At 36.2% G+C, this 18,803-nt stretch overlaps 1 protein-coding gene across 6 annotated transcripts; it reads left to right on the top strand.

The window, feature by feature from the left end:
• Positions 1-1,441: 1,441 nt before the first annotated feature.
• On the top strand, positions 1,442-18,449 carry LOC106068618 (uncharacterized). Of its 6 annotated transcripts, none has more exons than XM_056004187.1 (3): positions 4,285-4,527; positions 12,421-12,567; positions 13,545-18,449. In XM_056004187.1, exon 3 carries the CDS (start codon positions 14,054-14,056, stop codon positions 14,807-14,809), a length of 756 nt encoding a protein of 251 aa, XP_055860162.1. In that variant the 5' UTR covers positions 4,285-4,527; positions 12,421-12,567; positions 13,545-14,053; the 3' UTR covers positions 14,810-18,449. The 6 variants fall into 6 exon arrangements, with proteins under 6 accessions (XP_013083509.2, XP_055860162.1, XP_013083508.2 ...); XM_013228053.2 differs by lacking the exon at positions 4,285-4,527 and adding an exon at positions 8,968-9,352; XM_013228055.2 differs by lacking the exons at positions 4,285-4,527; positions 12,421-12,567 and adding an exon at positions 1,442-1,596.
• Positions 18,450-18,803: the final 354 nt, after the last annotated feature.

Below are 18,803 nucleotides of genomic sequence, written 5' to 3' on the forward strand. Positions count from 1 at the left end.
AAGGCATTAATCAGACATAATTAAAGAACGACAAATATTTGCAAAAAAATTACTTTATGGTTGATATAACAGAGAAATTAAATAACCTGAATCTAAAACTGCAAGAAACGGAAACCCATTCAATGTTTTGGTAGAATAATTTGTTTGTTTTGAAGAAAAATTAATTGTTTTTGCAGAAGATATTCAGAGCGTTAAGTTAGTTCATGTTCAATGTCTAAAGCAGCATCACGATAAAATCAGGGCAACTTTTGACATAAATTACTTCAGCACAGTTATAAAAAATCAAAGATGAATTTCTTGATAGATTTGAGCCATTCAAAACCAACAAAACCATTCTAGCATTCCTCTCAACACAAATAGTAACACAATCCACATTGATGCGTTTGGAATTGATACTGGATCTCTAGAAACTCCTTTGATCGATTTAAAAAGTAAAGTTTTGTGGGGTGGAAAATTTACAGAGTTGAAAATCAAGTTGGAAGCGTTGGAGGTCGAGAATTGTCTGTAAGTTATGCAATAAAAGTGGACAGTTAAAAGGAATGCCGAGACTTGATTGGACGCATGGAATAATCTTCCAAAATGCTACAGTAGGTTGAAGAAGTTGGTCTTTGGAGTACTGACTATCTTTAGATCGACATCTACGTGCAAGCAAGTGTTCTCTTGCATGAGTATAATTTAATGAAAAGTAAGAAGCTAAAAAACAAATGAAAATTTAGAGTCGTGTTTGAAACTAAAAACAAGTTATGAGCCAAATGTATCCAAACTTTCTAAAACCATGCAAAGCTATCGCTCCCATTAAATTTCTTTGCTCAATTGTTTGTTAGTGAAGTACAAGTTAGTAGTGTAAGTAAATGTTTAATTGCTTTAGTTGGTACCGTAATAAAAAAATAATTATCTAATAATGCCATATGTATATTATATAATTTGTTGTGAAAAACACTAATTATATATGAATAAATATATTCGTTTTTGTTTCATTAAATATTGTGTGAGTAGGTCTACTATTTATTGTTGGTAAGAAAAAAAATGTAAATTTTGTGGCTCTTTAAAAACTTTAAAATTTTGTAAATTCAAATTTTTGGCTCTTCCGACTCAAAAGGTTGCCGACCCCTGCACTAGACCATCAATTAAATAGAGTTGGGGAGGAGTGATGGGAAAGGGGGGGGGTCAGTGTTCATTCCTGAAAGGTGTTGGCGTGTCACTCAGGCATGTCCTATTTATTCACCTACACGGGCGGGAGTCAGGGAAAGTTGTTGCTATGTTTTCCTCGCCCCGATTGTCCCCCGAGCCGGAACGATACAGCAAGTATCAAGACATAGGGCGCCTGAGTCATCGACGTAAAGAAGAGGGCGAGAATTGAGAGAAGGGGGGGGGGGTAAAAGGTGGATCAAAAGATTGATTTGACATTGGAAAAGAGAAATAGGTTTTAAGTGCTTTGACGCTGAAACTGCTTCTTAGAGCAGAAAAAAAGAGTCAATATTTACCATTTCATACCAATGAACGACACCACTGAACACTATAATAACAATTTCAAATGCTAAACAATTGGATATACGAACATCTAAAGTCTGAAGTCTCATTAGAGCTCTTTAAACAGTAAGCCTTACATTTCAATTATTGTTCATTTAAGTTGAACTTTTTTTTTTAGTGTCTATTTCTTCTTTTAACAATATTCCTTTTAGTCAAATGTTTTCAAAAAAACTTTTCACAGCACTTTAGAATTTTGAAAATTGTGCTGAGAAATCCGCTAGTAGTTTGATCCCTAGCAGTTAGAGAAAAACTTGTCCGTTTTGTATTTATTAAACAAATCTACATGTAATATTTATGTACACATTTTAAACTTTTTTAATCGATGAGCACAAAGTTTTAAACGATTGGAGTAATATATTTTCACTTTAGATACACAGAGAATAATAAGCAAAAAGTAAAGAGCTAAAGAGTAAAGTATAAAGAGTTAAAGAGTAAAGTATAAAGAGCTAAAGAGTAAAGTATAAAGAGCTAAAGAGTAAAGTATAAAGTGCTAAAGAGTAAAGTATAAAGAGAGAGTAAAAAGATAGAGAGTAAAGAAAAAGAAAGATTAAGAGATATAGACTAAAGAGATAAATAGTAAATTGTAAAGAGATAAAGAGTAAAAAGATAGAGAGTAAAGAGTTAAAGCGCAAAGTGTAAATAGATAAAGAGTATAAAGGTAAAGAGATAAAGCGATAGAGAGTACAGAAATGAAGAGTAAAGAGAAAGAGAGATTAGGAGATAGAGAGATTAAGGTGAAGAGAGTAAAGAGAGAGAGAGAGAGAGAGTAAAGAGATATAGAGTAAAGAGAGAGAGAGAGTAAAGATATAAAAAGTAAAGAGATAGTGAGTTAAGAGATAAAAGAGATAGAGAGTAAAAAGAGATAAAGATTAAAGCGATAAAGTGTTTTAGGTAATGCACATAGTATTTACAAGGTTCCAAATATATCCTGACACTTTCAAAACTGTCCATTACGGTGTCGGCGTGCGTTCCAGTGTATCCCATGACCGTTGGTATGAATTTCTCCCAACAGACAGGAGAAGAAGAGTTCTCTATCTCTTCCCCCACTTAGTCCTGTCTGAAGTTCCCACAATGACATCAACTATCACTACGATTGGACCTTGTCTTATACACTGCGCAGTCCTTCGTTCCATGCCCTTCTTTCATCGACCGAGGGCCTCTCAACTCAAAACCGTTTAAGGACCGCCACTCTACGACACACTGCTGGATATCAGGCCTCTCTTTCATCTCAGCCTCGGAACGCCAAGGTGACCTGAAGGGGTTTAGGTTCGCTACCCATCGCTAACGTATCCGCTTCCACTAACAAGCTTGTACACCGAGGCGCCTCGTTAAGGCTTCGGGAATCGGAATCCTCTGCCACCAAACGTAAGCACATATCAACGCTTAGTCTATTTATAGATCACTATTGCTAAATGTTTACCCAAAAAAAATTGAAATTTTCATTTTGATCAACAGTATTTATTTATTGCTGTTAATGAATTAATATTAACATTGACATAGTTGAATGATGAATTGTTTGTCTAATATACAGCCTATCGCACTTTTTCTCGCACGTCTTTAAGTAGCGTCTTCATTGTTTATACGAGAAAAGATACGTAGAGTCCCTTTAACCAGCTGGCGTCTGTAATGGCTGTAAGCTTCCACAGTTGAGGTTCTGTAAAGTTTCAAGATTGTAATGAAAAAAAGAAAAGAAACTGAAAGACATATAGTTATAACATGATTTTGGCTTTTATTTACATATTTATTTTCTATGTTTGGAAGCCAAATTTAGGTACTGGAAATGGAATCTATATGCTCACTCGGGGTTGGGGATGGAACATTGGCCAGCAACCCAGTCAATAAGGGTCCGCCACGCCGTTCCACAAAGGGGGCCGACATCATGGCCGTTAATGCTGGGGACCCTCAGACAGGACTAGGGGTGGGGAGCTCCGTGTCCAGGCCAGCTCGTTAGATAAAGGCCTAACGATCAGAGGGATGATGGCGCTTTTGGCTCCGAGTCCCTACTGGAATAGTTCGAAGGTTCGCCCAGTCCCGTGTTGCTGCTCGAGGCCAATCGTCAAGGAAGGCCTGAACACTGACTTGGAACGTCGCAACGTCTGGGCAGTTTAGACCAATGGCTCGTTGCCACGTCACTGGTCTTTACAACATGGCAATTAGCTATTGGTCTGCACTGCTCACGGGTTGCGACGTCTCAGATCAATGTTGGGGCCTTCTATAACTAATGTTCTCGTGCTACTGGGTGAAAATTACAGAAATATTCAGTTTAGTCATTATAATTATTTAACCATTTTTTTCTTGTTACAGATTTGGTATCTGATGCTACATTTATGTAACATGTAGGCTTTAATCTTAGTTTCAGCAATTAGCTTCACATTTGTAATGGGCCTCATTCACCAAAACGAACGGTCTCGTTACAATATTGATAACACAAAGAGAAAAAAAAGTCACGTGATAACCATTGATAGTTAAAATTAGATCGTAATTTGTATAGAAGAGATAGGGAAACAAGTGGCTCAATGTCGTTTATATACGATTTTGTGAATGGGGTCCATTTATTTGAACAAAGGTCATAAACATTTGGTAAAATCTCATTCTCTAGGCACTGAACCATTAAGTGTATTAACATTTCAGTCTTAAAGTGTCTAAACTTAATAATATTGACATACAAATATGTTATTCTAGACAGAAAATAAGAAGGCAATAGTTACCCTACCGCAGGGGCCGCCACTGCAAGTTTATACGATTTTAGACTGATTCCATGTGTGTTTAATCAGTGTGTTATGTGTTTCCAGTGTCATATGTCATGCCATGTTAGACCTTTTCACTTATCAACTAAAAAGAACGAATTTTGTTCCTGTTTCTGTATTATGTCAATATGTACACACAGAATGGGGACTCCTGATCAATGTTCTGAATAGAACTTTTAGTTTATAAGGAATCTTTGACAAATACTTGCATAACGTTGAACTTTCTTTCAGAACTTTCTTCCCTAGAGAGGTAATAAATACTTAATTATTATTTGTTAATAAATGTATTATCTAGATTGTGGAAGGAGGCGCGGTGGCTGAGTGGTAAAGCGCTCGGCTTCTGAACCGGAGGTTTCGGGTTTCAATTTTTTGAATTTTTTTTATTTCGGGATCTTTACTGCGTCTCTGAGTCAAACCAGCTATAATGCGTACCTGACGTTTGTTGGGGATAAGTCAAAGCGATTGGTCGTTGTGCTGGCCACCCTCGTTAACCTTGGGCCACAGAAATTTATGACCTTTGACATCATCAGTCTTATAGATCGCAAGGTGTGAAAGGAAACCAGACTCTAGACAGTTAAGTCACAATGACATAAGCTTATATGCGAATATAATTGTAACAATCAGATTAAATATTATGTGAGCATTCAAAGAGCCATTCACATCAATAAAAAGACTATTTGCCTAAGTAAACTATGCTAGACATATTATAATCTAGACTCTAGGTCTTTATGAAGAATTGTTGTTTTTTTTAAATCTCTTTAAATTCTTCAGAATCCATATCGAATGATTCGCTTTTAAAACGAAAAAAAAAAGAGTGAAAATGATCATTTTATTAACTATTTTCATTTTAGGAAACACAATGGTTTTAACTTTTTCTCAAAATCCTCGTCACTCCATGCGAAACATAATTTGGCAACAAATTTCCCCAACTCCTCCCAGCATTGAGCAAGCCTTCGTTAATTCAGTTTAGATTTCAGCTTGTGGTCTAAGCTTCTTCCTTCTTTCTTTCCTAAAAGTTTTTTCAAATTTTGATTTCTATGTAGAAAACTTCAATAAGATATAGCAAGAGCGTGACAGGATACTTTTTACAAAGCTCATATTAACTCTGGTTGTGTGTGTGTGTCTATCTGGCCGGCTGTCTGGCCAAAACTTTGTACACGTTATTTCTCCGACACTGAATCTCGGATGAAGCAGAAATTTTGAACAATTATTATTTCTTTTACCTGACAACACAAGAATCAATAATAAAAAAAAATTAACCAATTAGTTAATTAACTATTGGTAATAAATTACTTTATTTTGTATCTCAAACAAGGGAAAGAAATAATACTTGATTGAAGTGGTGGTCTAAGCTTAATTAGTCCCATTTACAGATTGTCGTCTGGGGCTTATTTTAAATCTAATTACACGACTGATCCAAACTGATTGATACACGTAATAAAAGCTTTGTTTTTAACTGTATTGTTTTTTAAATTTTGGTTGTTAAATCATTTTGGTTTAACTCTGCGTCCTCACACTGACATACGGAAACATATAGGGCACCATTTTAAAAAGGGACAACAACACGCCGTTTGGAGACAAAGTTAACGGGGGCAGAGTATGGTAGAGGAGAAGAAAGCTCCGTGTCGAAGGCGGTCTGCTGTGTGTGTTTTTTATATTCGTCTTTTCAATGTCATTAGGGCATTAAACATCCTTATCATTTTGAACACCCTTTCACTCAGTTGCTAGACACAGTGTTATTACAATATAGCAACCTAGACAGTGTTATTACAATATAGCAACCTAGACAGTGTTATTACAATATTGTAATATAGCAACCTAGACAGTATTATTACAATATAGCAACCTAGACAGTGTTATTACAATATTGTAATATAGCAACCTAGACAGTGTTATTACAATATAGCAACCTAGACAGTGTTATTACAATATAACAACCTAGACAGTGTTATTACAATATAGCAAACTGGTCCTGGCCCTATCCCTTAGTCTGTTGGACCGTTGGGGCATCAAGCAAGACTCGTCAACCGTCTTTCTCCATTCCTCCATGTCTTTTGCCTTCTTTTATTTTGTCCTCCCATATTTTCTCTCTGCCTCTTCTTCTTTTTCCTGGTACTGTTCACTGAAGGAAGGTCTTTATGAGTCCCGAAGATATTGTAATATGGCCATAGATTTCACGCTTGCGTTTTTTTACTATAGTTAGCAGGTCATCATGGGGTCCGATCGCTGCAGTAACCTTATCTCTAATCTCTTGGTTTGTGATGCGGTCTAGCAAACTAGACAGTATTATTACAATATAGCAAACTAGACAGTATTATTACAATATAGCAAACTAGACAGTATTATTACAATATAGCAAACTAGATAGTATTATTAAAATATAGCAAACTAGACAGTATTATTACAATATAGCAAGCTAGACAGTGTTATTACAATGTAGCAAACTAGAATGTATTATTACAATATAGCAAACTAGACAGTATTATTACAATATAGCAAAGTAGACAGCATTATTTCACAACTAATTTTAAATGTCTATCATTTAAGTAGGGGAATGCAGTTTACTAACACCTGTTGAGCTTGTCAGGGACACATTTTTTTAATGTTTAAAGTCTAGATCTGTTTAAACCTACAATAGATAGTCATAAGGACATAAAAGATTCAATTCTAATGTCACGAAACACTTTAGAATATATACGTAATCTGTAGCCTGACATTGTTATAAAACTTTATAGCTGTTCAAGATTTGGCGCTATAAAACCCCTGACAGCCCTGTGTCTCAATTTGATTTCATCGTCGCTAGATAAAGAATTGACTTAAAAAAAAGCTCTGCTACAACAAAATATTGGTACATCCTAGTGATTAAACTAGTTTACTCTACAATGTTCAAGTCAGCCCTGTGCCGAGTCCAATAAAAGCACAGGCAAAAAGGGACATGTACAATTCTGCACTCAAGAACGTAGGAAAGCGGATATCAAGAGACAACAGTGTAATATAGATTGTTAATATCTATTCTTCTTCTTATAGTTTCATTTCCAATTAATTATTTATTTATTTTGACGGTTTGATTGTATCTTTAGTAAATGTATTAATTTGACAATAAAATATAAAAGAAAAGAAAATTATTGTAAAGTTTAATATTAAAGCGCATTCACCATTATGGTGGCTAGATAGGGGCAGAAAAAAACTTGGACATCGCCTTAGTAATGCAGACAAACAAGAGCAAAGCAGGAAGAACAACTTCAAGCAACGAAGCGGAACGAATCACGTGGTTTCACAATGATGTCGTCACGCCTGGCCTGTTGACAATAATTTTGATATTGAAATTCCTGTCACCAATGTACCAGCTAAGAAAATATTTAGCAGACGCCGTGGGCGTACATTTAAGTATTGTCTTACTAGCTTATGTTTATGTTGGTGGCCTCCCCCTTTGTAACTCAAATCATAGGTGTCAACTTGTTCGTTACAGAGCTTAATGTGTTCTGTCTTTGCATGGCCATTGATACGCTAAATAGCTATGTTTGTGATACTGCCTTGAACTCATGCATAGCTAACAAGAGACCAGATGAATCGTGCTGTATTCTGGTTGACCGCTACCTTAAGGGAGTCAAATTTCTAAGTACTAGTTCACCTCCAACTGTCCCTTAGTCTTTTGGACTGCTGGAGAACCACACTTGATCTGTTGATAATCTTTCTCCATGTCTGTCTTGTTGCCAGGATTATGGTCCCTTTCGTTGACAGGCCTGTCCATGTCTTGATGGTTTCTTCCCATCTCTTCTTTTGTCTGTCGTTCCTTCTTTTCTCTAAAACTGTTTCCTGCAGACACGTCATTGCGAGCCCTGTAAATCTTGTGGCATTGACTCTCAACAAAATCTCTCTCTCTCTATGTTACATAAACATTGAACAATAAATGTTGTCAGTCTATGCTAATTAATACAACCATTAACAGAAACGATATTTCGATTCTCTTCTAAGTGTGACAGTTACGGAAGAGGGGCATACAGCCATGATACTCGTTACGGAGATTCTATTTTAAGAGCATGCAATTTACTTCACTATTTGTATGTTTTTAACTCCACTACAAACAGGAACCTTCATTCTGGTATTAATTCAGTTTGCAATGAAACAAAGTCAGTTACAAAAATTGTTTTGTTACAACTCTCCTTTCCCCTCCCCAACTTTCTGTCTAAATAATTTTTTTTCTTTTAAATCACACAGCTTATATCAACTTTTTCTGTCTGTCTGGTACAAATATTTAACACGTCATTTCTCTCATATACCATTCTCGGACCAAGTTGAATCTTCGTGAGATTATCCATCGTTCCCAGAGAAATATGAATTAATGAAAAAAAAAATTTAATAAAATAGTGGTGGTTAATTAATTTTGATTGATATCGAAAATAGAAATAAATTTTACAGTATTGAAATATAGGACTGTAAATGTAGACTTCTTCCCCCTAGATAAGTTTTGTATTTTTTAAAGCATTATTTTTTTTCAGTGATTTCAACTAGTATTTCTCAACCTTTCCTTTTTAACAACCCCTCCCCCCACCTCGACCTAGTCACGAACACAACACTCAAGACAATATAAGGGCAGTCGGTGTGGATATGTAATTAGAAAATCAATAATTATTCACACTTTGTTATTTCTTTCAAAAGTTAGTTTGACTTTTTGTATGTGGCAGCGCCTATGGTTAAGTGTGTAGCCTAAGAATGAACAAAAAATTGTTAACTGTTTGTTGAATGCCCTTTTTTTTGTTTTCACATTGGCATTATCTCAAAAGGCTTTTAAGTTGGGAGAAGACTTTATCCTAGGTGTGCCCTAGAGTGTATGCCTTTCTTTAAAAATTATGTCATCTAGATGTAGCCAGGTAGGAAGTTAAAAGTTAGACGGCTGTTGTACTATTCCACAATCTTAACTTCTTAGATAACACTAGACCCGTCTCGGTATTTAGTTAGCGTCACACTTTGTGAATGTATACCACTGTCTGAACAGTCTAGCGTGTGTGATTACTGGGATCTGCTGAAGTGTACAACTGGGAATATATTCGACGAATTTTCTGGAGAACTGACAGGTATGGCTAACACTGTTTAATGTAACACCTTTAAAAGCGAGGGGGGGGGGGGGAAGATGTTTGTTTAGTTTGCATTTTCTAGTAAAAATACGCTGACTTACGAAATCAACTTCTGCAGTTTGTGTAATAGTCTGTAGATTGAGGGGCTTAAAGAATAACAAATAGTGTTTAAGTATTTAATTCTCTAGATAACAATTCAAAGAAATAGTATTAAAGTATTTAATTCTCTAGAAAACAGTTCAACTCTGAAATAGTTCTGGTCCAAATACGTGCATATAAATCATAAAGTACTAGCCAGTAAATTTCACATTTCAGAACTTGCCATTTATTGGGACAGGCGGTTTCTCGAGGTTGTTATGTGGCCATCACAATTGTCAACAGCCTTTGATTCCCCGACGTATGTTTGTTACTGGTTTAAGTTAGGTATACTCAAAAATCTCAAAGCTCAACACTTCAATCTTCATTGGAATTTGAACTCCAGACCCGTTGGTTCCAAAGTCAAGCTCCTTACAATTCAGTCACCAGCCATATAAGTTCTTTAGTGTTATAAAAATGGTTTAATGAAATACAAACAAGTTTTGGACTTTTAAAGCTTTGGTTATAGTAGTACATTAAATGACTAAATTTTGGACTGTCGTGTGTACTGTGGGAGGCGCGGTGGCTGAGTGGTAAAAGCGCTATGCTTCCGAACTTGGGAACCAGGTTCGAATCATGGTGAAGAAAAGGGATTTTTAATTTCGGGATCTTTGGGCGTTTCTGAGTCCAACCAGCTCTAATGGGTACCTGGCATTAGTTGGGGAAAAATAAAGGCGGTTGGTTGTTACGCTGTCCACATGACACCCTCGTTAACCGTAGGCCACAAAAACAGATGACCCTTACATCATCTGCCCTATAGACCACAAGGTCTGAAAGGAAAATTTTTTATTTACAGCATACATGTGTTGTTGCTTTCCAACTGTCACTTTCGGAGGCAATTTGTTGTGGATGTTCACATCTACTCTATTAAAATTTAAATTTGGCCAAGTTTGAATAGTTGACATTATGTACAGTTCTGCAGTCGAAATTTACAGTATAAACGCAAGGAGATAAATGTCGGTTAGCTAAATGACAACCTTAGTCTAGAGCTATAAATTCACAATTTTTAACGACACATATAGATCTAAAGACTTGAGGTCTCCTCGTGAAATAGCTGGTGTACCATGAAGGGTACAGATAATAGGACGTTCTCTGACACGCGACTCAGGAAATCTGTAATTACCTTATACGAAGGTAGAAAACAACTTCTGTGTTTAATGCCATTTACAATTTAATACAAAGTATTTTTTAACTCGTTCAGTCTGTCTGTCTGTCTGCTTGGTACACTTTTCGTACACGTTATTTCTCCCACTTGTATGGTACTGTTACCGAAGGAAGGTCTTAGCGAGCCCCGAGGACCTTGTAATATGAGGTTTATTTTTTTGTGTTTTTTTTTTACAATAGTTGGCAGGTCATGGTGGGGGGTCCAATCGTTTTAGCACGTAAACCCATGCAGACATAAATTCAGTTCTTGAAGCATTATCAAAGTTTGCATGTTGAAGACAGATATTACATGGGTGGTGATTCAGTGGTATAGAGTTTGGCATTCGAATCTCGGTGAAGCCTGGAATTTTGTATTGTTACTACGCCCATGAGTCCACCCAATTCTAATTGATTGTAAATAATGGCAGTGAACACAGAGGCTGTATTCTTCCTTCGTATTAGGTCATTTACAGATTTCTTGAGTAGTTGGTTGGGAAAGTAAAGTCTGTTGTGCTGTCCACATGACACGCTCGTTAACCGTCGGCCACAGAAACGTAAGATATTTACATCATTTGTTCGCAAGGTCTGAAAGAAATACTTTTTTTTTTACATTCTCTTATAATTTGACCATCAAACAACTCTTGTGCGTATACATATATACATTGAAACATTTGCTGATTATATTTTTCTCTACTGTTAACGTGAGTACAAGGGAATACTTTTATTAAAAAAAAAAATACTTAACTCTTTCTCTCCGTAATTATTTACCACATTCTGGTGGAATCAACGCTGGTATCGTCAGTTAGGAGAGAAAGAGTTAAATATTTTCTTCTTCCTCTTTCTCCTATATTTATCACTTGAATAAAAGGGAGAGTAATCATCTGTACCTCAGAGCTTCTTAAATTTGTGCTGAAAATCTTGAAACCTGCCTTTTTAAAAGAATTGCTTATAGTGTTTATGATCCATTAGTTGGAAACTTCGGGAGCCGCCTCTGAGTTTGTGTCTTTTCTAATGATGTTATAGTTTTACTGCTGTTCTATATTTAATTTTAAAATATAATATTAATAAAATGAAAACTATGCACTGTAGTGAAACTTTAAATGGAGTTGTTGAAGGCCTACTTTGATATTTACAAAAATGAATGTGTATCTTTCACTTCTCAACTATTTCGACACGACCTCAGCAATATTGTAACTTTCGTAAAGCAGTTTTTATAAAGTATTAAAAACATATTGTATTTATATAAGTATGTACCTAATTTAAAACGCAAAGCGTCAAGATATTACATGAATAATCATAAAACTCTTTGGTGGTAAATGTTCCCACTTAATGAGAAATATTCTCATTCCTTATAAGTAATTGGGAAATAAGTAATGAGCCTTTAATTGTGCAATAGTAATCAAATTATAGTTTTACAGCATAAGATCCCATGAGAAAAAATAAGAACTCGAACGCATTTATAAAATCATTTAACTGAATCCTTTCGTAAGATCGTTTTCGATTCCAAAGATCAAAGATTTCACTTGACCTTGTCCCCCTGATTCCCAGTGGAACCTAGAGATGCAACAGTACTTCGCTATCGGACTCAGTTCTTGACAATTCCCTTCAGTTGCATTCATGTCCGTCCTGCCATTCCTGAATCCTGCTTTACCATCTTCTCCATTGTAGCTTTGATCTCCCTGCTCTAGACATTCTCTGTGGGTTCAAGTCTAGAACCTCTCTTGCAATGTTGTCCGCTGTTCTTCGCATTGTGCTCCAAATCCAGCTACATTTGATTTCTTGTATTTCAGTATTTCACATGACCAGGCAAACCCAGTTGCGACCTGTAGATTGCGCCAATTCTAATGAAGACAATGCAGTTTCCGAGGGGATCTACTTAGGTTTTTCATTCGTCGTCTGCGCCTGTCTTTGGCAAGTGCCCTTCTTTGGTCTCAAAGGTGAGTTCCGCGGTCTTCATGAGGGCCCTCCAGCTGTCTCTTTCTGAGTCCATCTTCTGCTTTCCTTCATGTCAGTGACGGAGAAATCGCTCTTGGTTTGATCTTTATTGCGTATTTTCTATTACGCCCTTGACACGCGGTCATCCTTCTTGCAGGATATTTGTGCAACCCAGCGCAGCTGTTGAATGGTTTATAGGACCTCCACAGTGTCCACACCAGCCTCCAGCAGAACATTATAATTTGTTGGGCAGTCTCGCCAGCGTATACCCATTATGGAGCCTTGCTTTATGCTTTATAGACATTTTCGTTCGACGAGGCATATTCTCATAACAGCCCAACCCCCCTCCCCCTTTTTTTTCTATTAGGTGCTCAATCGGTTAAGGTTACTTGTTAAAACAAATATTCAAAATAACTATAAATAAGAAGAACACATCGATCGGTGTATGCAGTACAGAAACATGAGCTCAAACCATATATAAATTATGAAAAATGCCATAAGGACAGTAGAGAGGGACTGCTTATAGTTCAACAGCTACGCTGGGCAAGGCATGTATCCCGTATGGGGAAGGATATTTGCCAGAGGCAATGCTTTTTAAGTGAGCTGAAAGGTGGACGGCGTAACGCTTTAGAGACAAGCCTAGCCGCAAGCTTGCATTAAAAGACATGGTAGACAGCCACTTGCAGCAGGTGGCTTTTGGCCGAGACAGCAGGAGATTTCTTACACAGGCCGTGGATTACTCATTCGAGACCAAAAGTAAATCTACTGTCCGGGACAGATGTAGACGGCTGAGACGACCGACAGACAACGGTTATGATTATAAATATATGTAGGTCACAGCTAGGTCTGCGTATCCACATGAAATACTGTACTCCTTAATCTTCTAAATAGAAGACAAGCTTTATTATTAATTATTATATTTATATACGTTTGTGTTATAAATATTTGTTATTTTCTTTTTTTTTCTTTTCTTTTTTAGATACCGGAGAAGGAAATAGGTCTCCGCTTGGTGCTAGCTACATCTGGCTGGAAGTTTTAAGCAAGCACTGATTCTTTCCAGTCTTTACCTTTAGAAGTAAGAGTCAAAGTGGGCCGATATTTGAATTGAAGTACATTCATCCTAGACATCATGTCTCAGTGCACCACTACTTTCTTTATCCCTAGATGAAAAGCAATGTCTAGGTTTGTCTTCGAAGTTTAAGTTGAATCGCAGTACTCCATATGGCTACTTAGACCTAGCTGAGACCTACATATTATGCCACATTCAGCTCAGACAAAATCTATGTATAATATGCTGGCGGCTGATTTTTTCCTTCGGCAGTAATTTCCTTTTGGTCTTGTATGTGAATCCTACGACCTTAGTAACAAAAATATCCAGCTGTCTCTTTCGGGTGCTTTTTGCTGCAAGAGCTCACATCTATGCCGATAAAGACAACCTGATGTACCAGTAGCTATGTCACAGTACACATTTAGCATGTCTGAAAACGCATGTTCTTGAAGATGCAAGACGGTGGTATCGCTGGTATTGTTATTGCCGTCGTCGCTGCCATTATCATCTTTGCCGTTATCGTCATCTGCTACTTGAACAAGAAAAAAAAAGGCGACTTCCTGTTAGAGGAAGTGCCAGAAACGTCGATGAAGATCGCCTACACCAACAAGGGCGCCACCGTCAAGGATGAAAGCGTTAACGTCATAGACTATACTGAGATCCCTTTTAAAATGCCGGAACCGGCGCCTAGGAGAGAGGCTGAACCATCGCCGAAACACCAACAACCAGTGGTGTTCAGCAACGGCACCCTGCGGCTCAAAATAACTGAAGACGGCGACTACGCCACTATAGGCGCCAGAGTAAGCATGGTGGTTATGGAGCCGCCCAGCCGAGAGCTGCAGAGCGTGCCGGAAAATGCTGAAATCATGCATGCTGTCCAGGAGTCGGACTTTTACGAGCTTGAAGGCGACTACGCAACCCTGGACAGTGTCGCCAAGAAGCGACTCGAAATGGACAGAGCGGATGACAAGCAGGAAGCCAGTCATGTCACAGTCATACAAGTCCCCCTGGAGAATAATACTGACAAAGAGAATGAGTGTGAGTACGCCACGGTGGTGCCACGAAGTTTACGGCGGAAAAACGTTGAGAGAGTGGTCAGTGGTGTACATCATTTGAACAGTGACCAAAGCACTGAAACATCTCAGCCTGTAGACCACGTCGCTACGTCTCAACAGATAGAAAATGAACATTTTTGAGAATTGTGGAAAAAACTCTAAAAGGCTGAAACTGGCTATTCTTACTGTAATAGTGTAGCTTCGAGAATTCTATTTAACAAAATTGGAACTGTTACGTCAGTGTTTATCCGCTGTTAAATAAGTATTGAATAATAAATCAATTTTTAAGTATTCCCACAGGAACATATTATAAGAGATATGAATTAAGTACTTTCAACATTATATTTGTTATTGGATGGAATTAAATTATTTCACTCTAATTCTTAACGTATGTTCCATCTGTGGATAAAGAAGCAGATAATGCAATGTGTAAATATGCTTGTAAATTGGTGTGCTAACACATATTGTTAAAAGGAACAATAACAAAGTAATAAGTACGACACTGAATGATATAATAAACGTCAGCATAAACATTCCACTAACCCGCTTACTGTTCAGTATAGTTTTTTTTTCAGATCATCATAAATTATAGTAAGGGAAATAACACTACATTTCCGAAATGCGAAATCTAGATTTATTGCCCTTGAGAAAGCTTGCATAACCGTAAATGGTACAAACATTACTGTGGTAGCATTTTATGAGTAGATCTACATACCAAGAGATATTTTAAGAAATCTATGTTATGATTCAGCAATCATGTAATATTTTGTAAATCACAGAGATAATTATATATATATTTTTTTTACTTATATCTATCCACTACTTTGTTTGACGGTTGGGCACCATGCAAGATTTGTTGACCGTCTTTCTCCATTCCTCTCTATCTTTTGCCTTAGATAGAACTTCTTTCAATGGCAGGGCCGTCCATTCTTTTAAGATGTCTTCCCATCGCTTTCTCTGTATGTCTCCTCTTCTTTTTCCTGGTACCGTTCCCTGTAGGAAGGTATTTGCAAGTCCCGAAGACATTGTAATATGGCCATAGGCTATGATAGTATACCTCTACATTATTTTAATGTTACTGATCGTTGACTAATTTATTAATTTATTTTTATCTGATGTAGATTCTCGATCGCTATATCAGCAATCGGTTTTCTTCAGAATTTGCATCCAGTTGTCGAGATCTTGTATAAATATAAGCATCTTCCTTCATCTGTTGACAGATACCAAGAACAAATATTAAGAATACTTTAAAGAAAAAACAAAAGCGTATGTTAAATGTCATCGTATCAATTGGTTTGGATCAGTTGTGTAATCTTGTGCACGACTGACGTAGACATAATATTTTTAGAAATATTTTTTACCAATTGTTTTTGTTTAGCTATTAGCTGTCTCAATGCACCGTGATCCTATCACTTGTCTGGACCAGTTGGGAAATAAAAAGGAGGGGGGGGGAGGGGGCTATCTTGGTGAATGTTTACATGATCGTTTTTTTTAATGCATACAGAAAATGTTTACTCTGGGCTCGAGTCCCCAAGGGGACTAATTCAACTTATACCTCAACATATGTCAAGTACGATTTCTTTCCCTTATTCAAGATACGAAACAAAATATTAACAGTTTATTAACTAATTGATTAATTTCTTTTTTATTGATTTTTGTGTTGTGCAATATTTCAACTTAATCCTATATTGGGTGTGGGAGAAATAACGTGTACAAACATTTGACTAGACAGACAGACAAAGTGAGTTCATAATAGCTTTGTTAAAAAAGAAAAGGAAACGATGGGCAGACAATGGACAAGCTCTTAAGTTCGAAGAGGATCTTCAATGCAGGCATAGCGAAATATAAAACAACAGGGAACTGGTTCGGAGATATCTCTTGAAGCTCCAACAGGATTCGAAACAAACAAAGGCGATGAGGAAAGCGCATAATGGTGTCAGAAGAAGGCCAATTTTAAGCGCACTATAAAAACAGAGGCAGATGTCAAGTACCAATGACATCTTATAGTTTAGTCATTTTATTATTTCTCCCACACCCAATCTCGGATCACGCAGTCATTTTGCACACTTTTTTTTTATTTTACGAAACAAAACAACAATCAATCTTAAAAGAATTAACCAATTAGTTATTTTATTATTGGTAAGTAGTTATTTTGTTTGGTATCTCAAACAAGGGAAATAATTTGTACTTGTCTGAAGTGGTGGTATAAACTGAATTAGTCCCCTTTATAAATCGTTGCCTGAGTCTTAGTGAACACAACATGAAAAAAAAAAAAGGACGCGACTATAGAAACAATAGATTACTATACAATCATACATGTTCATAAGTTCTCCATTAGCAGAGTGGTAACCGTGTTGGCATGAGAAGGCTTGAGCCATGAGTTCGAATTCAGGTCGCTACCCCTTTTTTTTTTTTAATTTAATTTTTATAAATGTTTTTTTTTGTATTGTAAGTCTATTACAGATTTCATTACACGACTGATCCAAACTAATTGATACAAGTACGCTTCATATAAGCTTTGTGTTTTAAAAGTATTTTTATATTTTTTTTTGTTCTTTTTATTTATTTATTTATCTTTTGCTACTTCTAGTTTTTTTTTAATTTTAAACCATGTCTTGAAAGTATTGTGACATGCTGCACCACGTGACTTGTGAGATTAGGGACAAAGGTCAGGAAGTTCTCCTGAGCGCAATGCAATGTTTGTATCATGTTTTATACTTCCTCCCTTATGACGTGACCTCTTGAAGTGGAGGTTTTATAACTTCGTGGCTTGGAGACATTCTTCCAACTCTGCACCATCGTTTCAGCAAACTCTATACATTCCTTTCAAGTGTCCCAGAAATTATTTCAGGACAAAAACGACTTTTTGTTTTAAAGTTTCTTTATTGAACTTTGAACTTATTCACTACGTACCCATACAGCAGATCATCAGGGCTGCTGTCGACCACACCATGTACCCGATTGCTTGATACTGTAAATGGCGAGTCGACATTAGGTATTTGAACACGTCCGACACGTGATCCCTCGGTCACGTGCACATTGCCTTGTCCTAATTCTATTGTATTGCTTTCAAATTTGACCGAAATTTCTCGATTTTGACAATAATTTTTTTTTGATCTCACTATTGGGGCGGAGCTGGTTCTACCTCTACCTATACATTGTTTTGAAATATTCATTATTTTGTTTTGTAACACCAAATTTAGTATACTATTATTTATTCATTCGTTTATTATTATTATTATTACTATTATTATTATGTCAGAAATGAACGAGTAGTCATTCTCTGGCGCTGCCAGGGTCGAGTTTCGCTAAAGAGAAACAAAATTATTATTATTATTATTATTATTATTATTATTATTATTATTATGTCTATTTCGTATTGTTATTATTACAATGACGTAAAGTAAAGCTAACACCACGATAGGTTAGAATATTTTGACACTTTAAATCAAAGCACTATGTTTGTATATTTCAACACGACATTCTTCGTTCATTGTATATGTGATAAAGATGAAATGAATATTAGTCAACTATAGAATACTGAACCCGTATTGCTTGTTTAAACGCTTGCATACTATTTGCTCTATTTAAACAGTTTGTTTAGTACTATTTAATGAATTCTATGGGCACCTGAAGGAAGACATTTCAACAATGCATTCAATATTTTTAAATAAAATGAGAATCAGTCTCCTCAAATGAGTATTAAAATTGCAACATAAAACCAACATTTTTTTGCACTATGAAAAAGGAGATTATAATTAAAAACGCATGGTGATTACAATGGAACGAAAATGTGTTCATTTTGTGTTTGTATCAATTTTTGTTGGTTGAAATTTTATAAATATAATGTGTAAAATAGTGTAAATATTATTAAGTCCACTATTTCTACAATGATATTTAAATTTAAGCTAACACAGTTTACAGCTAAGTGACGCATAATCCCATTCCACTTACTCAAGCACGATCACTCTGCCTACCAAAGTACAATAGAACAACGGAGTTACGTGTCTTTCTTGCGCATGAATATCTTTGTTCAAAATCTTATTAACATAAACAAAGATAGAAAATTTACAGTAATATAAATAATGCAAAGGCAGCAACCAATATGCAAACATTATTTTATCGATATAAATAG

This window comes from Biomphalaria glabrata, chromosome 11 (genome assembly GCF_947242115.1).
Source record: "Biomphalaria glabrata chromosome 11, xgBioGlab47.1, whole genome shotgun sequence".
Lineage (NCBI taxonomy): Eukaryota > Metazoa > Mollusca > Gastropoda > Planorbidae > Biomphalaria > Biomphalaria glabrata.

Coding starts and splice junctions, on each gene's coding strand:
- LOC106068618 (XM_013228055.2), top strand. CDS start 14,054: ATGTTCTTGAAGATGCAAGACGGTGGTATCGCTGGTATTGTTATTGCC.